Here is a 22827-nt window from a genome sequence, read left to right as displayed (position 1 = left end):
TGTACTCTACTGGGGAATCACTCGCTAGACTCCATCAAGTAGATTGACTCGGAGTGGGATCCCGTTAGCTCAGTATAAGTAGTGCCATGTGAGACTTCCCTGCATGGAAATGGCAGATGTGACATCGTCCCTTATTGTTCTGGAGTGGCAACCAGATGACTGTGTTCAGGCAGCTGAGTGGAGCCTGAGATCTCCATTGCCTATAGTGGGAGCTTGGGCATCCAGCTCACACGTGGACAGTGAAATATAAAGTGTCCTCAGCTCAAAATGAGTCTCAGCCTAGGAGTGGGATTAATTTGCCTCAAAATAGGTATAGGTGAAAATTATCATTTGACACATCCTATAGCGTCCCAGTTGTTTCTGTGGGGCTGAAAGACGTGACAACACTTATGGGAGACTCACAGCTTTCTGAAACTGCAGTTAGAGGCTGGAATACTCTGAAGTCTCTAAAACTGCATTAGACACCTAATTTTAGGCAAATGGATTCTGTCCCAGATTTCCATAGAGACTCTCTGCTCTGTCACTAGCTTCTTCCAGCTTTATTTCTATGCATTTTTGAACTACTTCATTAATCTATGCTCACAGAGCCTGGGGACTTTGATGCACTATTTTCTATGTTTAGCCTTTTTTTTTTTATGGAAATAGTGTAATTCCACTTCATGCACACTCCAGGGGGCAGATATTTAAGTGGGCTTCTTCTTGCCTGCTTTCATCTGTCTGCAGAATATGTCTAAACTAAATAACAGTTTTGTCTGTCATTGGTGGAGAGAGATTGACTCCCAAAGAATGACTCACCCTGCGTATCTTAGACACCAGTCTTCTAATTTTCTATAGAGCCAGACTAGATGACCTGCTTAGAAAGTAAAGTTGAATGAGATCATCCCACATTTTTACACTTCATACTTTCTCAACGAGGGAGTGAACAGCACCTACTTATCTGTGGAGTGGGATAATCTGTGGGATTCCTGTCCTCCTTGCTTCATGGTAGAATCAAGGCTACTAACATGCTACTGGAAGATCTCTCTCCTATATGTCTAGTACCTGTAAACTGGAGTTTAGCCTCCCAGGTCATGTACAGAGAAAACTCTGTAGGGAGGGCCGAGAGTAATGGGGCAAGTCCTCCATCGTCCTCGAGGTGCTCTGTGGCTGGGCAGCATATTTGCAAGTGCAGATGACAGAAATGAAGGTGTGTGTTTGAGGGTGTGCATGCTGTCTCTTAACATTTGAGACAGGAAATGCAGAGATGAGGCAGGTCCAGCAGAAGAAGAATATACGGCACCTTTAAGAGGGAAAACTTGGGTGTGCAAATCTGAGTCGCAAGTGGTGGCACATGTGTTCCCAATGATATTTTCAAAATCGTATTTAGTGTTGGGTGTGTAGCGTTTTGGTCATGGTGCGTAATGTCTTTTGTTCTGTCATCAGCATAATGGAGCTTCAGCATTGAAGTAAAATTAAGTCTGTGCTTAGGTCAGCTCTCATTTTTGACATGAGACTTTGAAGTGGTTACTATATTTAGTTTCTCAGTACATCAAAATCCAGTGTATTAATATAGACAGATGGTAGGACTGCATCATATTTATTTGAGCTATTGATGTATTATAAATGAGAGCATGTACGCTGAAGTTTGCAGCTGAGAGCTTGATTTGGATATGCACATATAGGTGTGTACTGTGATTCACAGTTTGCAAGATTATTGTCTTTGGCTTTTGGTGCCCGCTCCAAAAGGGCATGGGTCTAGTCTCCTCCAGAGCCCATGTCAGATCTGCACAGATGTTTTATATACCCCATGATGACTCAAAGGCAGCAGGTTTCTGTATGGGGGCAGCTGAACTGAGCCTTGCTTATTGATCTTACCTTTAGCTGTCCTTCACTTCCAATTGTTTTTCTCCCAGCAGTGAGAATTAAAATTCTGCAAGAACGGTACAATGATGGAATTCATTATTTTTCCTGGGTAATTAACAGTGTCTATGTCAAAAAATGATTAATAATCTTAATTGCTTAATGTTCCCAGTAATGCTGGCAGCTGGAAATCATTGTGGTTCAAAGCTTGAGTGGTAAGTGTATGAAAAGGAAACTATGAACAGTGGCTATCAATACATTAATGGTAAAGTTTGCCAACATACCAACTGCGTGGAGTGGAATTATAAGGCTTTCTATATGGCGTATATTCCAAGGAGGGCTAAAAATGCGTGTGACATTTTGATTAATAATCTGTCATATATATTCATCACACCTGTGACTGGATGACAAGAATGGAGGTTCCTGTCATTACAGCACATATGAACAAATGCTAACTGATAAGTCTCAAAATGCAAATGTGAACTGGGAATAGTTATTGGGTAGGCTTTATTCTAATGAATAGATCTCATATTTTATTACCTTTTTTATCAATGACCTAGAAGAAAGCATTACAATTTCTACTAACGTGTAGATGACAAAAAGATGGGATGTTGATTCATAGAGCAGTCAAAATTCTTTGATAAGGTAGGTGAAAAATAAAAAACATGTTTTAGATGGTGAAGGGCTCTGGAGATATGGTAGTTTAGATGAACATATGCTCACAGTGTAATGCTATGGCCACATAAACAGAAATAGCGTATTAAATTGTCTCTGGTTTTACTGCTGGCAAGACTACCACTGGCATATTATGTCCAATTCTGCTTCTGCAGTTTAAGACAGATGATGACAAATTGGAAGAGAATCAGAGGAAGAGAATCAGTGAGAATGGTTAGAGGGCTTGAAGCTATGCCTGCAGATAATGCAGGGCTCCAGGAACTTAATCTACTTAGCTTTCAAAGGGAACATCAAGAGACTGTTTCAACTTACTCGGTAAGATCATGGGAAAGAAATTTGGTGGAAAAGATCTCCTCACAGTAACAGATAAAATTATACCAAGACAAGTGGTTGAAATCTGATGCTAGAGGTAAATAGCAAATTTTAATAAAACAAATTAAATTTATTTATTGGAATAATTTTTCAGGAGCTGTGGTAAATTGTTTTTCACCAGACTTTTTAAAATCCAGATCAGTAGTTTTTCCTATACTGTATGTTCTGCTTCAAAGAGGAAAAAGTCCAAGGGTGTTCCTTTGTCTTTTATTGTTTGAGAGATTTGGGCAGTTCTTAAGAATCGACCTTCCTTCTTTGTATATCTGTGAATCTACAGATAAAGTGATATTCCTATAATGAAAACATACTTTGAAACGTTTATTTAAATTCATTTTCATTTTTGTAAATATTGGAAGTATGTCTGAACTCAATAGCAAAAGTTAATAAAGGTGTCTAGCTACCTGCCAAAACTGTGTTCAGTGCCTGGAATAGGTATCTCATGGAAAACTGAGCTGCTGTTTTCCCCAACCAACTAGTGATTTCTAGTTGGTACATGGTATTAATACGGAATTAAAGTTAATTTAGGAGTTGTAGACTGCTGATGAATGAATAAGGCTGAGCCCTCAAATGCTGTGTTTATGTGGTTACTACATGACACTGGACATCAGTACTTGTGACTAATTGTGTTACTTAAAATGGAATTTCAGATGCATTAATTACAGTCTCTCTTTTCAACAGGCCCATGCTAAAGTCTGGCATCTCTATAATGACCATTTTCGTCCAACTCAAAGAGGAAAAGTGTCCATTGCCCTTAGCTCCCACTGGATAAAACCTCAACGTATGACTGAAAAAAACATAAAAGAATGTCAAAAATCCCTTGATTTTGTGCTCGGCTGGTTTGCTAAGCCCATATTTATTGATGGTGACTATCCAGAGAGCATGAGGAGCAACCTCTCATCTCTGTTGCCTGAATTCAGTGAAGTTGAGAAGAAGTATATCAAGGGAACAGCAGACTTTTTTGCGCTTTCTTTTGGAGCTACCCTGAGTTTCCAGCTCTTGGACTCCCACATGAAATTCCAGCAGTTGGAATCAATAAGCCTGAGGCAGCTCCTTTACTGGATAAGCAGTGAATACAACAACCCCCAAATATTCATTGTGGAGAACAGCTGGTTTGTTTCTGGTAGCACCAAGCGAGATGATGCCAAATATATTTACTATCTCAAAAAGTTCATCATGGAAACTTTAAAAGGTAGGACTCAGGTTGTATTAAAATGCGCTTGACATAATGCAGAATGGCCTACAAAGCCATGTTAAAGAACCAGGCTGAAAATTTATTTTAGACTTTAACATTCATCTGGGCACTTGTGAAATGAGACTCCAAATCCCTTTCCTGGGTTTGTTCTTTTCAGCTCTCGAAGACCCTTAATATCTGCAGATAGCATTTGGTGAGTTTGATGCTGCTGTCTTTGAAGTCAGTAGGGAAATTTGTACTGTCGGTGGTGGGAGGAAGTGCAAAACCTGTGTGAACTGTACTCTCCATGGACTCAGGGAAATTTACTGTGTTATTTATTAATAGTTGTTTTCCATATCTTAGATGTACGACTGCATATGTACAAAATGTAAGAATATATGTGTGGGAAGGTAAATACTATGCAGTAGGAGTTCCTCTGAGGAAAACATAAGGCTGAAAGAATATATTTTTAAATGAAAAATTGGAACCCTTTCATTCTGCATCTCAGTGTTGCCCTTGCACAAATTTTACATTGGTGCAGCTCTGGACATCAATCACAATAATCTGAATTTATGTCAGTTTAAGAAGAACTGAATGTTTGAGGTTATATAATCTAAATTATTTAAATTGTTAACCTATTATTTTTTTCCAAACAGTAAGAGAAATACACTCCCTTGTATGAAAGTTATTTTCTATTTTCCCATTTCCTTGTGGCAAAGCAGATTTTTTCAATCCTAGTAGTCACCAACAAGTTGTTTGGGTTCCCATTTTCACTTTCATTGTCTTTAATTTCTCAATTTACAGTTTAATAATTGCTTTACTTGTCTATAGTTTACTGTTCTGGTTTTAAAACCGGTATTACTGTAGCTATTAGTTCAGATGAGATAGCTATTGTGTTACATTGCCATTTTCATACAGGGGATGAGCAAAAATGGCTTTCCTTTTATTCTCAGTACTCATGAAGATGCAGAGGAGTCCTACATTTTTTTCATCTGCTATTCCAGAAACATAATTAGTACAAATAAATTAAAAGGTGAATAAATACATGAGCCAGCGCATCAAAAATGGGAGGAATGAAATGTAAACCAGTTACTAACTATTGCAGGTACAGTGTTACTAGTTTGCATAAAGTCAGATGGAGAGCTATAAGGGGTCATATTCCCACTACCCGTATTTCTGCTTAGTTTGTAAATTGCTGGACATACATACAGGGATCTGCCTTTTAATCACAGCTGGCTGTAAACAATCTCAATTTACAGAGTTTCTTTCCTTTTAATGCACCACTCAGTAATTAGTAAAAGCAACAACAATAGCCTTGTCGTATTAAGTTAAGAATATGAACACTTGGCTAAACTTTTTACAGAAAATAAAAAAAAGCAGAGACAGACTGCATCTGCAAAAGGGACTACGGCATCATTACGATGAAAATTACTGCGCCCAACTCTTCTGCCCATTAGAATCTGCAAAATACAATGTTAATACCAAAGTTCTCTATAAAATACCCAGGGGAATTGAGCTGAGAAAGACCCACAAAAGGCATCATGTTGGCTGTGAGCAGTCTTGGTGGACAACTTTAAAGACCAAAGATGAAGGCACATGTTGTCTCTCTCGGAGACTTAGGACATGTCTATCCAGTGCAGTAAAGCACTGTAATGTAGAGATTCGTGGGCTAGTTACCACCAGGTGCACTCCAGCAGTCACAGGGCAGTAAAATGTCTTTGGAGCTATAGCAATGAGAAGCAAGGATAATTCAGGTAGACCCAGGGCCACATAAATGTGGTTTTGCTGCTTCCTAGATCTGGCCAGTATCTTTGCCCAACTGGTTCAGACAAAACTGCTTATTTCTGTATCAATGTTAACAAGTAAGTGCAGCGCTTTCCAGGAAAGCCTGTGGAGTAAAAAGAGTTGATGTTGAGGGCCTGGTATCCACACTGTGTGCATTCCTGAAGGCCATTTCTGGGTTAATTTCACCCCAAAGGAACCCAGGTCATGCATCCTGAGACCACGCTGTGATGTGAACCGAAGTGTGATAAGGAGGGAGATTTGCTCAAAAGTGTGCTCCTGATTTCAGTTGATGCACTGACGTAGATGCCCATGCTGACACTGCAAGCTGTAGACAACTTTGGGGTTTTTTTGGCTCTGGGAAAGGGTCTCTATTTGGGATTCACAGCCCTAAATCGTTTTATTGCTTACTATTAATGATCTTTTTTTTTTTCCCAAATACCATTTAGGGTTGAATAAAGAGAGCTGTAATATAAAGTAGTTAAATATTAATTAGAGCTTCTAATTGGTTGGAGATGTGTTCTCACATGGGTGGGTATCTAACCACTTACTCTAGGGTCACATTCACCTCCCTTCTCTGTCTCTGATGCCACAAATAAATTGATTGTTCCTTGCAAAGTGGAGCGTGTTGACCAGGAGGGCACGCAAGCTCCTCTGTGCCACGTTGACCAGCTGAGGGGTTGGGAGCTTGCCTGGGGAGTTAGCAGGTCTGAATTCAAAGAGTCTTCAGGAGAATGGGAACAGCCAGGCCCCTGACAGGTCAGGACTGAGGTACTCTCAGGTATGTCCAGAGGCAAAACATAGACCATTGGGCACCTTCCACATGGAAGCAGGGGCTGCGGGCTTCACACACCTCACCTTAACGCGCTGGGGCTGAACAGCAGCTGAGCAGGGGGTTTTAAGGATCTGTATTTGATACTTATGTGTCTGCCAGTTTTCCTTGGACTATTTCTATACTAGTAAGCTAAACAGAGCGTGAGCTGAAGTACTGTTTAATTTTTAACCCAGTCTGGCAGAGCTCTGGCCTGCACAGTAGCAAACTTTTGGGTGTGCTGGGGGGGATTCCTCAGGTGAGGAGTTATTTCCAGCAGGTGGTATGGACAAGGCCACTCAGCTTCAGAAGCAAGGATAATTCAGGTTTCAGTCAACCTGGCTTGCACACCAACAGACATAAAAAAGAGGGGAGATAGACAAAGGACAAAGAAAAAAAAAAAAAGACAATAATTTTCATGGTGTTTTTTCTGTAACATGCAATTTGTGTGGCTTACTATGTCTGAGACTTGCAAACTTTTTGGAACTTAAAAAAAAATTTTCAGGTTGCTTCTTTCATAGGTGACACTTAAAAGTGCATTTTTAAAGAAGGATTTGAGGACAATTTTTATGAGGCGCTCAGGAAGTGTGGGAGTGCTGTGTGGTGACTTACAGAAGGATGAGATGCTGTTCAAAGAGAAATTCACACTGGGACCAGTTCACAAAGCGGGTCTGTATTGGCTTTTACTCTGCTGGTACAGCAGATGTCATCATGGATGCATGCAGAGGTTAGAAAAATACGGGCATTTGCCAAACACAAAAGAATGATGCCTTTAGGAGGAGAAATATTCCATTTCCTTAGACATTTTCTCATGACCTCTGATAGAGACTGGGCCAAATTCATTGCTTATTTAACCGCAGTTCATTTAATTGATTCAAACAGGGTTACAATCAAGAATCCATGTGGTCTTTCATAAATGATTATAATGAGGTGCATTAATAAAACCAGGAAATTAGGATCTTGATACTCTGGTTGCCTGAAATAACGCTTTCACTGTTGGAAAATACTATGTTCAGTCAATAACCAGTTTGGGTTGACAGAAGATTGTGAATAATAAAGATAAACTTTGCTGGATACGGAGCCAAACTCAAGTTCAAAAGAACATTTAAGAACATGCTTAAATGCATTGCTGAATTAGGGTGGGTCTAATTATGTAATTAAAATAAGTACACTCCTTTGTGCTTTCCTGAAGCCGAACCTTGCCCAGGAACATTTTGCGGAATCTCAGTGTTTAATACAACTAAAAGGGAGTATCATTTGGAGTCTCAAAATAAAACTGTAAAGCTGGCAATACTAACAGATGCCAGCAGACGCTGATTTTAACCTACAAAGTGTGTGGTGATTCTTAGAAGTCAAACAGTTGACTTAGAATGTATACATCTTTTTAGAAACCCTTAAATATTTAAGCTGAAAAATGCTATGCAGAATTATCAAATGAGTAGAATCCTTGGCTTGTATCAGGAATAGTGTGGCCAGCAGGAGTAGGGAAGTGATCGTTTCCCCATGCCTGGCACTGGTGAGGCCCCACCTCGAATACTGTCTTCAGTTCACTACAAGAAAGATGTTGCGTTGCTGGAACATGTCCAGAGAAAGGCGACAAAGATGGTGAGGGGTCTGGAGCACAGGTCTGATGAGGAGGGGCTGAGGGAACTGGGGGTGTTCAGTCTGGAGAAGAGGAGGCTGAGGGGAGACCTTGTCACCCTCTACAACTACTTGAAAGGAGGTTGTAGTGAGGTGGGGATCGGCCTCTTCTCCCAGGTAATGGGTGATAGGACAAGAGGAAATGGCCTCAAGTTGTACCAGGGCAGTTTTAGGCTGGACATTAGGAAAAAATTTCTTCACCAAAAGGGTTGTTAAGCATTGGAATGGACTGCCCAGGGAAGGGGTTGAGTCCCCATCCCTGGAGGTATTGAAAAGCTGGATAGATGAGGTGCTTAGGGCCATGGTTTAGTGGTGGAATGTCAGGGTTAGGTTAATGGTTGGACTAGATGATCTTAAAGGTCTTTTCCAACCTAAACGATTCTATGATTCTACAATTCCTGCATTATCACTTCTACTTAAAATCCTTGGTAATAAAAAATTCATCAGCATGCCCAAAGTGTTGTCAGGGTTTTCTCAGTATGTATTCTTAGCAGAGAGGAAGGATCAAAAAGACGGTAACTTTTGTTTGCATGCAGGGTAGTGCTGCATGAATGGCACTCCAGCTGCCCCGCAGCGAGCTGCAGTGCGTGCTCAGCAGAGCCCGGTGCAGTGCAGCGCAGTTGCAAGCTCACTTGCTGCAAACAGTTCAAGTGTAGCGTGTTCTGCTCCGAGGCTGAGGTTTGGCAAGCCTAATTAACAGCACTGCTCAAACCACTGCTGCCCTGCTTTGCTTTCTAAATCTGGCTTGTTTAAAGCCAAGCCAGGTGCTTCCACTGCCTTGCACAGTGCACCCGTGCCCTGGCAGCTCCCTGAGTGCAGTTGAAATATCTTCCCTGAACGGGCTTTGAGGCAGGTCCCGAGATACTTATCTGACCTATTGCATTGTTCTTACACATCGATACCACAAACATTGCTGATACGGTGTAATCTACAGAGGAAGAATGGGCACTGCGATAAGTTTGGTTTTTGTTCTTTCCTCAGCCATCCGGTACGACGGAGTTAATGTGTTTGGCTACACGGTCTGGTCCCTCCTGGATGGCTTTGAATGGCACAGGGGATACAGCATTCGGCGTGGATTGTTTTATGTTGATTTTCAAAGCCATGACAAGAAGTTGATGCCCAAATCTTCTGTCTTGTTCTATCAAAAGCTGATAGAAAAAAATGGCTTCCCACCTTTACCTGAAAACCAGCCCATAGAAGGGATTTTTCCCTGTGGCTTTGCTTGGGGAATTGTTGACAACTACATTCAGGTGAGTCTGATGATAAAGCCGACAGACTGTCCAGCCAGATCAGTGCACAGGTACATGTTGATAAATTTGCTGGATAGAGTGTCTTTGCCAATATATATTACCACAGTCCTGCAAGGAGTTGGGTACAAGGCTTTGTACCAAACACTGTGTCTTTCAGTCTTTGCTAGGCTTTCTGCGTGTGACCAAGGAGATCCAGTCAGCTTGAGATACGATAAATAATGTCTTAGAAAACATACATAAATTGAAAGGGGTCTGGTGCTCATCTTCCCTGGACATGTTACGTGATCAGTTACTGGAAGCCAGTCCTCTTCGAATGGAAGTTGATTAGACCAGCTAAGGTGTAGTTCCAAATGTCCTAGTCTGTGAAATGGGAAATAATGCTGCTTTTTCATGTTCATAATTTTATTGGTAATATATTTGTCTGCTGTGATAACACATGCTTTAGAAAACTTCCTGAAAGCTCCTAAAACTCCAGAGCCATGTTTCTATATCTTACGCATATAAATTCTGGTACTGTTGTTAAGAGAGCTTTTGTGTAAAAAAAAAAAGTAAACAACATTAGATTTAGATGAAATTTCTGTATTCCTTCTTTGTCATTTTTTGTAGGACTGTGTCTGATGGAGGACTTCAGTGCCCCTAGATATCACCTAGCTAGATTATGGATCCAGTTCATAGCTCTCACTCTTTATTTCATCTAAATCTGATACTTTGGGAGGACTTTTCAAATTTTAAGACTTCATAGCATGTGTAAAAATTGTAGCTTAGTTATGGTCTCTGTAAGAGTTTGGCTCTGTAATTCTGAGATGCTGTTTTGGCTTGCAGGGCTTCTCTAACCACAGTAAAGAGGTGTAGTTAAATTCAATGCTGAGGCTTGATCCAAGAACAGAATTTTTAATTTAGATTTTCCACAAAGACAGAATCTTTCCTAAGGCTAGAGTTTAGGGGGCTTGTTTGTGTTTTCTTACTCCAAAAGTAAGATCTGACTTTGTTCTCTTGAAAAATACTGCAGCCTCCTCACCTGGTACACTGATTTTCAAGAAGATTCAACAGTCATTATCCTCCTTGCTCCCAGATAGATTAGGGATTGGAAATGGAATTGCTGCCTTTGGGATCAATAACAGCTATAAAGTTGCAGAGTCAGTCAGCCTAAGTCAGTTAAAAAATCCCTCCCAACCCCAAAACCTTGAAAGCTGAATATTTTCATTTTGAAAGGCTATTCAAACATTTTGTGCTGTAAGGCTTAGGTAGTGTGATTTGTAGATGCATCACAGTGGAAAAACTCTTTTGACAGCGTTCCCACAGTATTAGTGGCAATGCATGCTTTAGTAATCTACAAGGGACAATTCTCCAGAAAAGCAATTTCCCTCAGACATGCTGGTTTTTATTACTTTTTTCTATAAGCACAGTACTGACCTCTCCGGAGAAAATAGCAACTGATTTTCAGCAGCTTCTTTATACACTCTGCAGAGCCTCAGCTACAAGTTGAACACTGGTTGTAGGCTGACACCTGCTTTTCAAACGGAGGGCAGGACAAGGAAATCTGAACTCAGGAGGAGCCTTGCACCAAAAAAAAAAAAAAAAAAAAAAAAAAGGAAATAAGGACAAATAAACACTTGGTACCAGTATCTTATAGTTTGGATCTTTCTTGTAAGAGTTACACTGGGTTATGAATGAGGAGGTTTTGCGAAGTGCATTATTTTAAGTAATTCACTTTTCGATTTTCTAGTCATTATTGTGTTTGTGCTATTCCTTAAAAAGTGAAAGTATAATTCTGTGGGACCCTGAGAAGCTCATCTTCTACCGTGTCCAGTATGTCATACAGGCAATTCTGGCATCTGAAGCCCTAAAGACTTATGGAAAATGCATTTATTGTTGGAGTGACATGTAGTGGGTTTACTCAGAGGCCCGAAAAAAATAGATTCAGACATCAACAACCTGCTGAAATAACTTGGAAATGAGTTCAGTATGAGTTAAATAAAAAAGGACGTCTTTAGCAAGAAGGAAAAATTTTGCTTGTCAGCTGAATTTGTGCTAAAAATCAAGTGCAGAGCATTACTCATCTTTCATCATAGTCAGGAAAACAACTGAACACAGAAATGATGTTGCATTCATTATTCCTTTTACTGTGTTCAGTGGAGTGGTCTTGAAACTGAAGCTACTGGGTAATTTACAACAGACAGTCTCGCTGTAAGCCCTGTAGTATAGCTTCTTAGTCTTGAAAGAATAACATTTTAAAAATTACTGTAGTCTTTGCTGAAGACCTGCTGCTCTGGAGATCAGTTGCAGGTTTAGAGCCTTATCCCTGAGCAATCCCTTGTTTCCCTTACAGACTGGCGCAATCTGGAGAAGATATAAACATGGTGACCATTACCATAAGCTTGTTTGCAAAGCAGAACGAAAACGATATATAGATTTGGTACTTTTCTGACATCACATGTCCACGGAAGATTAATTCATTCATATAAGCCAGAGATGTTATTGTACCAGAGATGCGAGAGAGGCGCTAAATGCAATGTTTTGATTTAATGCTATTCTTTCACTACATTGTGTGAATGGTTATGATGTTCCCACCTACCTAGAACAAACAGCTTGAATCTGTTATGTTTCTCATTCTACCTAGGTAGACACAACACCCGCCCAGTTTCTTGACTCTAATGTTTATGTGTGGGACGTTCACCAGACGAAGAAGCTTATTAAAGTGGATGGAGTTTTCACCTCGAAACGCAAGCGTCACTGTGTTGACTTTGCTGCTATCAGGCTCCAGATCTCTCTTCTGCAAGAAATGCATGTTACACACTTTCATTTTTCCCTGAAATGGTCTTTAATCCTTCCTTTAGGTAACCTTTCTCTAATCAACCACACACTTGTACATTATTATCAGTGCTTTGCTAGTGAACTTCTCAGAGTTAACATAACTCCTGTTGTTGCTTTATGGCAACCTATGGCTGAGAATCAAGAGCTTCCAGTTTCCCTTGCCAAATATGGAGCTTGGGAAAACCCAGAAACCATTCAGGCTTTTGTTGAGTATGCCAAATTCTGCTTCACAAGTCTTGGGAAATATGTCAAATTTTGGATCACAATGAATGAACCGTCTATGAAAAACTTGACCTACACCGCAGGGCACAACCTGTTGAAAGCCCATGCAAAAGCATGGCATCTTTATGACAAAGAATTCAGGAGATCTCAGAAGGGTAAAATATCTATAGCTCTGCAAGCTGACTGGGTAGAACCAGCTTGTCCCTTTTCCAGGAACGACCAAGAAGTTGCTGACAGAATTTTAGAGTTTGACATTGGCTGGCTTGCAGAGCCCATCTTTGGGAATGGTGACTACCCACAGGTGATGAGAGCATGGCTGCACCGAAGAAACAGTGTTGACCTGTATAATTTCCACTTGCCTTATTTCTCAGAAGACGAAAAGAAGTTAATCCAGGGCTCATTTGATTTTTTTGCCTTGAGTCACTACACTACTACCCTTGTGGGCTGGGAGAAAGAAGATGCACTAAAATATGACCACTATCTTGAAGTTCAAATGATCAATGACATCACGTGGCTGCACTCTCCCAACAGAGCTGCAGTAGTGCCCTGGGGACTGCGTAAATTGTTCAAGTGGGTTAAATCAAAGTACGGTGATGTCCCAATTTATGTTATGGCTAATGGAATTGACGATGACCAGAATATGGTGCATGATAAGCTCAGAGTCTATTACATACAGAATTACATCAATGAAGCTTTAAAAGGTAAGGAACCATATTTGCTTTATACGTCACAAATCCCAGGGACAGTATACACTGTGTGATAGAGTATGTTTAACTTTAAAAAAAAAAAATCCTATGTAGAATAGTCCATAAATGAAATGTTATTACAGCATAACAGATAGTTTTTCCTTTGATTTATGATTGATTGGTATACTCCACATAAGACAGCAGAAGCAACTTTTTTGTGGATTCAAGAAATTTAAGTAGATGTTATGTGAGTAGCTCCACATGTATTTAGTCAGATTTTCTTCTTATTGCACTTCTACTGTTTTGCTTTGTTGCTTCTCTCCGCTGATGTGCCTCAGGGCTGGGTATGAATTCTGTTCCTCAGCTGTCTCTGTATCTTATCCAACACGGGGATCTTATCCAACAGTGATCTTCATAATAATTCAGCTATCTACCTCATTATGCCATTTCTTGGACTCCTTCCTGCTATTCAGAACCCAAACTGGTCTTTTTCTCTGTCTCAGAGATTCATAAATTATAAGGCAAAAAGGAGGCATTTTGAGTCATTCTGTCATACAACACAGGCTGGTTTTTTAAGAAAAGCACAAGACCCAAATGAGATAATTTTTACTGATGAATCTTTTACATCTCACTGTAAGCTATTGCAGTGGCTAATTATTTAGTGGTTTTATCTACAAGTGTGCGTATAGATATATATATAAATATTACTTCTGTTACTGTATTAATTTCTTTAGCTTCAGCTTTAAGCCATTTTGTTGTGCATTTCCATGTATTTTACCTGTGTAGGTATTCACAGACAAAGAACAAACTCTCTCTAATTTATCTCTTTGATAAAAGGCACAGACAAAGCTCTTTGTGTCCCTTACTATAAAACATCATTTAGAACCTTTCAATTATTAAAATTTTTCCTGTTTGCCAGTGTTCTTCTTGTGAGGGGTAGACCCAGACCTGGACATGCTGTTCCTGCCAAAGCCACACCTATACTTCAGGCATGTATAACGTAACCTCATACCCTTTTACTCCTTTTTTTACTCCTAGTTCTATTTGAGACCACTTGAAATCTGTTTATTATGGGCTTATATCATTCTCTTTTCTTGATCCAAATGCCATATAATACCAAGTCAGTTGCCCTGTGAAGTTCTTAGTATATTACATCAAACATCACTACTTTTATTGATCTGCTGATCTCATAAAAAAGATGTCAAGTTAGTTTGACAAGATTTATTTTTCATAAAGCTAAGCTGATTGGCATTAATCATATATATCTCCTGTAATTCTTATTTATCAAGCCTTATATAATATATTCCACTCTTTTGCTAGGGAGTCAGGGATGGCTGGCAGTTCCTTAATTTGCTAGGTCATCCTGTACACTCTGTTAAGTATTGGCTTTAACTTCCTCCTCTGCAATTTCCATCCCTCTCACAAGTTACTGAATATCAATATTAAGTGCCCAAGAGCTCTTTCTCCAGCATTTTCAAGCACTGGCTGCATGTTTTCTGCATCTGTAGTTAAAAAGCTTATCTTGGCTGTATTTGAGCTTATGGTTTCAATCTGTTTTGTTTTGTTTTTTTTTTTCTGTATTGCTTCTCTCCTTCCTACTACTTTAGACCATCTAGTTCTTGGCACTTCTGTTTTCAAAGCATGTATGGATATGGGCTTTTCTCCGAGTTCCTAGTACCCTGAACACCTGCACATCCCCCTGTTTTTTACAGAACTTTGTCATTTGTACTGATCTGGTACCAGTGTCCCCCAGTGACTTCCTTCTCCCCTCTTCTAACCAGTCTGGAAATAGCTCCTATGTTTTTCAACTTAACCATCCCATATAAGCCATAGTTTCCTATCTTTTTATCTTCTTTGTTGTGGATGAATATGTCCCTGCTAACCCTCCGTAACACTTGCCTTAAAGCTCACTCTCCCACCTTTGACATCATACATTCCTCCGTAGTGTTTGGTCCATCAGTAATACTATATTTTTCATTCTCTTTTCTTCTCTTTGTGCTTTTGTCTGTCTTGCCCTTACACAGGGAGTGATCTCTTAACCTTGGCATCATGACTCCAAAACCTGAATTTTTTGCATTTTTTTCTGGAAGACTCTGTGCAGTAACTGAGATGAATTACAGATCTTGTGTCCTTACCCCAGTGTCATGCTGGAGAGGAATGAGAGGGGATTCGGTACATGTGTGCTCTTGCCTTAAAGTTCCTAACCTGCCTTCTTCCAGCTGGTTTCAGGGGCTGCATGTGGCAGCATTTCTGCATGTAATGTTGCTCACTTGCCTTGTTCCAGGGGAGCCAACAGGTTTGTGCAGATAAATGATTCCAGAATAGAGTAACGGGACCCTTGGACTGAGGCTTTGTACACTATTTAAAGTACATCTTTGCCAACTGAAAACAAAGAACAGCAGTAACCATTTATGTAACACCATTAAATCCACATACAGTTTTACAGATGCAAGCTAATTATCCTGGCTAGCAGCTCTGTAAAAGGGCAGGTAAATATTCTATTTTGCACATGAAATGTAGGTTAGAGGTGCTAAATGTCTTGCATGTGGCTGTAGAAAGAATTACGTTGAGGCGTATGAAAATTCAGCAATAGGTAGCTTTCAGCCCTGTGTTCATCTGCTAGATGTTGCTTTAATTTGTTAAAAATAGTGATTTTGAGAGAGAAAGTATTACAGTTTGCATTTACTGCTGTGGATTGATTGGTTTTGTCAAGCAGGACTGATGGCTCAAGGTTGATACTCCAGCTGCTGGACCTCTTCCAGTAGCCAAGTAGCAGTATAGATTGTGGACGTGTTCTCAGTAAAGACTAATACAGGTCGTCTTGGATCAGAAACTTGGGTCAATAACAGGAGAGGACTATGATTTTGCATAACCTTTCCACTTGCACTGGTGATATCCCAGTACACGACCTTAGCATGGGCGCATCTTTTTCTGGTGTCACCATGCCTTTGCTAGTGAGAAATGCAGCCCAATGTCCTTGTCTGTCCCCATCAGGAGGTGCTCTGTAAGGGAAAAAGAGCAATCTGAGAAACAGGTTGCAGAAATCCAAGTGCAGGAAAACCGAAACCTGTATTCTTTCACAGATTAAAAAAAAAAAAAAAAAAAGAGAGCCATCTTCTCACGATAGGCTCCATGCTGATCATTAAACACAGTCATGCACTCACAGCTGCGTTTACCAAGCGCGAGGAAATAAATTGCGGGATACTCACAGATCACACTGTCTGGCAATGGCTGACAAATTCTTTCTTTTTGTGATGAACACTTCATAGATGCACATGTACCTTACCTTATTTTTGGGAAGAGAAGTGCAGATGTGGGTTTTACATCCCCCTGCCCCTGCTTTATGTACCGGCATATGGTACCTGCTCTTGAATGCCAAAGTGATGTTTACTCATTTCTTCAAACCATTGTTTTCTTTCGCAGCTTACACCTTGGATAACGTTAACCTGCAAGGGTATTTTGTCTACTCTTTTAATGACAAGACTGCTCCTAAATATGGTCTCTACAGTTACGTTGCGAATCAGTATGAACCAAAGCCTTCTATGAAACATTACAGAGAAATAATTGACAATAACGGTTTCCCTGGTCCTGAAACTCCTGAGTTGCTGTGCCCAGAAGAGATTGCCTCGTGTCCTGAATGCCACTTCTTCCGAACCAGAAAATCATTATTAGCCTTTATCTCTTTCATATTTGTTGCTTTTATTGTTACTATATTCTTCATTACTTACTACTCCAAGAGGGTAGAAAGAAGGTATAAATAGATCTGCCCCTTGGAATACATCACTTGCTGCCCTTTCTCTTGCATCCCCTTGGGAAATCTGAAATAAAAGCGCACAGTGTCGTGATTGCTTCAGCACTAGGAAGGCATTTACATTGCCTAATACTGCAAGACATTGACACTGAGAAAAGATTGGCTTAGAAGAAGCCATATGGCTTCCAGATATCGTTTTCTCTGGGTTTTAGTACATTTGGTTTATGACCAGTCCTTAATTCCTATGATTGGAGTTACAACTTTCTCTGGGACCTGTTGTTGAGCAGATGCTTTCCCCTCCTTGGTTTTCCCTCCCTGAGTTGGACAGGTAAAAGTACGTTTTGAAGACATGGAGTGGTGGAAGAGTCTGAATGTCAAATTCAAGAGAAGATTTGGGAGGAACAAAATGGTTTACTTTTCCAAATTAGGGTTTAACACTGATGTTGCGTGATCAGAGCCAACACCCAACTGGAGTGGGGAACGTGACTGAGCAGAGACAGAGGAGAATTGCACAAAGTAGCGCCGGGGGAAAGGACGCCCCCTTTCCTAAAGCAGATGCAGAGGGAAGGATAGGGGCACGTGAGTCTGTGCTGCTGAGAGCTCTCAGTAAATTAGTTAACCACTACTCAGGTTCCTGATGGCTGCATCCAACTTCAGGATGGCACTGGGGAACGTCAGCTGAAGGAATTGTGTGTCTTTCAGTGGGGAAAGCAGCAGGGCTATGCCCAGGGATTGCAGGGATCCGGCCATCTGATGGGAAGAGGTGGGAAGGGTGAAAGGGCTTCTCTTTGATTTGCTCAGTAAAAAAGCAGAGAGCAGGAACTGGGATGTCCTTGCTGTCTCAGCTGTCAGAAAGCTCTGTGCCTGACCCTGTGCCCTGCTGCCCTGCACTCGTGGACACGTCGGGGCTGGGCCACCCCGATCCTGCACTTCTCGCAGCAAGGTGCACAGGGCTGGCACTCCGCTGCTGCCCGGCTACTTACCTGCTGGAAACTTGTGGGTAATTTAGTAAGATGGTCTCTTGCCTGTCATTTGTTTTGAGTGTGGAGACTTTAAATCATGGCATTTCGGTGTAATAATCCAGCACTTTATTGCTGCTTTTGCTAGGGTCTCGGATCTTGGAGCTGGTGCTCCAAGCCTCTTCCAGGTTGGCTGGAGGGGCTCCTATGCGCAACTGGATCTGGCACTGGCAGCGTTTCGTCCCAAAGTATTATTGAATGTCTGCAGGCCTCTCATTTTCCTCTGAACAAGATAAATTAGCAAAATATTAGCAACATTGTTTATTAGTAGGAATAGAGAGAGAATGAAAAAAAAAAAAAACCTGTTAATTTGCCTGCCTCGTGAATCACCACATTAGGAGTGTCCTCAGCATAAAGCAGTGAGGTCATTTTTCTCCGCTTTCTAACTCTAGGCCTGCATCGCCTTTAGCTGTAATTGTATTTTTATTGCTATGTGAATAATGTCAGTCACTGGAAAGAATATTTTAGAGGAAGTGTGCTGTGTGTTAATTAAGAATTATTTATCTACTAAAGCTGATTATGCTGTATTAAATGTGATGTTTATCTACTAGATGACTAGTAGATGACTAAATGACCTCCCAGGGTTCCTTTCAACCTGAATGCTCTATGATTCTGTACTGTAAATTAAAACTTACATATGAAATATGATTTTCATTTGTAACTTAAGATGATATTATTTCTTAAATAATCTATAGAAATAGAAAAGAATTAGTATCTTATCATAATGATTAATATATTTGTCCTCTAGTTCCAGTCTTAAAATGGTCTCTCTTTGCACTAATGTATATTTTGGTATCAAGACTAGGGTGAAAAATTCAGGGTAAGTAAGTGATGAAGTATTAAAGATATATGTAAAAATTATTTATAGCCTGATTGGGCTTGCTGAAGAAGAGCAAATTTTAAACTGCTGTTTATTTATGCATTGGTGCCTGGTGCTGTGTGGATCACAGAGAAATAGCTCTCCCTGAATATATGAAATGCCAAATGGCTTTCTCCATGGCATGGCAATGAATCATGTTGCAATACATTACTCCAGTAGTCAGATGCCTTCACACTACATAACAAAAAGTGACATTCATTTAATGCACATGGTAGCCAGGTCATGCCTAACTTGGATGTCATGCGTGCGCGTGTGTCTATGTTAGAATTATTTCGCTGTTGGTAAAACAAAAAGAGTCTGGGCCTGATCTTTCTGAGAAGCCCAGCGTACGTGCCTCCCCTGGGTTTGAGGGGATTCAGGGGGCCTGGGCAGGGCAAGTCCAGAAGAGCATGGGTGCTGTGCCGGTGGGCACCCAATTCAGTAACCATTTAGCATCCAGGGAGCTGCTGCCCTGTGCAATTTAATGGCCCAGCCACAGCCCAATGTGTGAAACAGCAGTCCGAGCACGGAGGAGATGCTGCAGGCTCTTCCCGTGGAGGCTGGGTGATATGTAACCACCGACAGGCAGATGGCACCAGCTGGATATCTAATTTGTAGGTAAATTGGGATTTGTTGCTATGAAGCTGTATGATCACATCCACGCACGGTGCCGTGGCCCGTAGAAGTAACGCAGCCTTTGGCGCTCTTCCCTTCAGAAGAGTTTTTAAATACCGCTGCAGAGCAGCGACCGGCTCGAGCTGGGCACAGCAGTTGCCAAAGTCTTCTCCGAAGCCGTCCGCCTGCGGTGCTGCCTGTGCGCAGCAATGCACAGCTCTTGGCAAATGAATTGCACGACGCAGGGCCGGGGAAAATACAGGCTGGTCTGATGGAAATAATGGTACGGTTTTGCCTCAGGAATTTGCTTCATTTTATGCAATCAGGGGCCAGTGCGAGTTCCTTGTCAATCTGCTTGAAAAAAAATCATCCTCTACTAACAACAAAAAAGCCCTTGCATAGGCAAAGATTAGGTACCCGTCCAAGGAGAACTGCGGTGTGCTCATGCAAACTGATGCGGTAATCACCTCCTGCAATCAGGCTGCGGGCTGTGGGGCACTTCTTCAGGTCGAGCCCCATGTGTGAGCGATGATCTGGCACTTCCCCGTCACCATCTGCGCGTCCGGAGCAGAAATACCGACAGCAGCAAGGGCTTTGAGCAGAGGGGACCCCACGCTCAGGCTGCAAAGGCAGCTCAGGGGAGGATTCTGTTTTCTGAAGAGCAACTGGAGTCTGCACGTGATGGATGTTAACATGTAGTATCTTACGTAGACTAGTTTCTTGATTTTTAACGGTGTTTCTAGGATGAAGTGTTGTTGCCGGTTTGCTCAATGCTCCAAATTAGACATGTTGTAAAATACAAAATTATATTTTTATTCAAAGTATTTTTGTGACGTGAGGGCAAAGCTTCTGTTTCATTTCTTGAAAAGATTGTGCAACGTGACTGTGGGAGGGATGTCTTTGCTAGATGGAAGCATGAATGTTATATTGTTTTTATAACAATCTCAGAAATGAAATAAAGACACTGTACATAACAAATTGTAACATGATCTTACTGTTTAATCTGCCCAATTTCTCTGTTTGCAACGTGAAGTACAGAGTACCTTAGGAGAGGCTGTTACGATAACTCCGCGAGGAGTTTGTGTTGTGGTTTGTTTTTCCAATGCCATGTAAATAACTGTAACTTTTGTTGGAGATTGCTGGGGCATGTGTCTGAACAGAGATTTTTTTCCAACAGACTTAGGGCTTTGGAGGAGTTTTGGTTCTTTGCTTTTTTGTTGTTTTTTTTTTTTCTTTTTAGGGTGACTACTGCTATTTAGTAGCAATATAAGAGTGTTTTGTTGAAATAACTTATTCCATAGTAACACTGCCCTAAATTTGACAGCTCTTTTGTTCCAGTAGAATTGCTCACAGGCTTGAAGGATTTTGCCAGCATAGTTGTGGTACTAAGCAGTCAGTTTGTGGCATCCTTATTAAACATCCTAAGGAAAGTAAGCATCAAGGTTGAAGGAAGAAGAAAGGGAAAAGACCAATGACTGGGATGGTGGCCATACAAGTATCAGTGTGTTTAAACACACAGCTTGCGTTGTATTCATTTGCTTTTGAGTCATTTAGAGAGCTTGTTCTGTTCATTCTGCTTGCAAAAACTCCATAGGTGAAAACGTCCTTATTCGGGGCGAAGAAGTCAGATTTAGGTGCTAGATTTCAGCTTCAGCTGAGAAAGTTCAGTCTGGTTCCTTCTTCACTCAGAGAAAGCAGAGAAGAGGAGGCGAGGAAGAGAAAGGGGAAAGCAAGCTCTTCCCATCTTCGATGTGCCCCTCGTGGATTGCCGAACCACTCTTTGCCAGCCGTCGCAAGGCTGCGGCTGGTGCTGGCCGGTTAAGCCCAGCCTTTTTGAGAGACTGGAAAAAGGAGGAGTAACGAGGTGAGGTGAAAGTGGCAGGGTCCAACGTATCAGGGGCTTTTTGTTTTGGAGTTGCACAGAAACACCACTCTCTGTCAAACAGTTCTGAGAAAATTAAGATCGTTAAGAAAGCAGAAAGTTGAAATAATAGCGGCCTTCAGCCAAAGGCACTTGTGGGTGCTGACACTTCGCTGGCTGTTACTTTGTGGTGCTTTGCGTGTGTGTTTGCAAAGGAGTGGAAAAAGGGCCAGTGAGGTGGAGAGAAGCCAGGGGAAATACTAACGAAGCAGGGCAGAAAAGCCACCGGCACAAGTGGATGCGTGAGTTCCTCACCTTGGGAGCTGAGGGAACAGTCCCCTGGTGTGGGAATGGGCCATGGGACTTTGAATATTCCTTGTTAAAAAAAATAAAATTTGAAAAAAGGACCTAATGTGTAAATTTCCCACCTCTATCAGGTTTGTCCCTTAATAGATACACCTCCTACATGATGAATTTTACTGTCAAAAGCCGCCTCCTTGTTGCAGGAGTTACTTGCAACACCACATGGAGAAGCATCGTTATCCAGTCCCAACCCTCATGAGCTCATCCGAATGTGTTTCTGGCCCGAGTCCCAGGAGTCCCTCAGGGGTCTGAGGTGCAGGAGAGGTGGTCGCTGTCACTGGCACGCTGATCAAAGCAGTGGGAACGACAGCGGTGATGTTTTCCAAATACTGCAAATTCACATCAGGTTGGATTAGTTTCTACTTTAGTTCTTTTCTGTTAGTGGAAAGAGTTTCTTCCTTACTGAGAGAGTAACACACAAGACTTTAGGGTTTGTTTTGGCAGGGAGGGATGGGTTTTAACTCTTCCCCCCCTAATCTGGGATGTATAATGTACTTCTCACTGATCTTTTTACAGCATCAGTCCTTGCGGAGAAGGAGAGAGCCTTCTCAGTCCCACCTGTTTGGCTTTCAGGAGCCAGAGGAGCCTCCAAGCCAGACCGTCCCCCGGGGCTGTGCCCTGCTGGGATGCCCCCCCCAGCCAAAGCGGCTCCAAGCCCCAGGCACCTCCTGAGCGGGACGTGCGGTGGGGGCCAGAGGAAAAGCAGAGCTGACGGCGTGTCCAGGTGGGATGCTAGCTGAAAGGGCGGCTTGGCTCGCAGCAATGAGCTGGCTCTTCCATTGCCACCTTCGGCACTCAGGGCCCTGTAACAGGGCTTTCGGCAGCGCTGTAAACCAGCAGGGCTGCACAAACACAGCACCTGACCCAAGAAATCTTGTTTTTCCTTCCGCTGGAGGGAACTATGAATTGGCCAAGTGTTTAGTTCAAGAGGTGTAACGGTATAAACTACCTGCGCTGTAAAGTTTTACGACGTGACACTATTTTATAGTCTGGCAATAGTGCAGTGGAGCTGGAGGCCATCGGATGCCCTGCCAGGAAAGGGAGGGGAGCAAGCTGGGGGGGAGGGGTTCCCGGCAGGGGGGCGGCCCCTCCCGCA

At 41.7% G+C, this 22827-nt stretch overlaps 1 protein-coding gene across 1 annotated transcript in view; it reads left to right on the top strand.

The window, feature by feature from the left end:
- KL (klotho) overlaps positions 1–17024 on the top strand; it is a 17637-nt gene extending 613 nt beyond the window's left edge. The window contains exons 2-6 of the mRNA XM_009644534.1: positions 2670–2829; positions 3565–4075; positions 9273–9541; positions 12162–13278; positions 16687–17024. Of these exons, the coding sequence (XP_009642829.1) occupies positions 2670–2829; positions 3565–4075; positions 9273–9541; positions 12162–13278; positions 16687–17024 (2395 nt within the window). The remainder of the gene's footprint in view (positions 1–2669; positions 2830–3564; positions 4076–9272; positions 9542–12161; positions 13279–16686) is intronic.
- Positions 17025–22827: the final 5803 nt, after the last annotated feature.

The sequence above is a fragment of the Egretta garzetta genome, unplaced genomic scaffold (genome assembly GCF_000687185.1).
Source record: "Egretta garzetta isolate BGI_Z169 unplaced genomic scaffold, ASM68718v1 scaffold40, whole genome shotgun sequence".
In the NCBI taxonomy this organism is placed as follows: domain Eukaryota; kingdom Metazoa; phylum Chordata; class Aves; order Pelecaniformes; family Ardeidae; genus Egretta; species Egretta garzetta.
The sequence above is the reverse complement of the archived record's forward strand: the minus strand, read 5'-3'. Positions and strand labels throughout refer to the sequence as shown.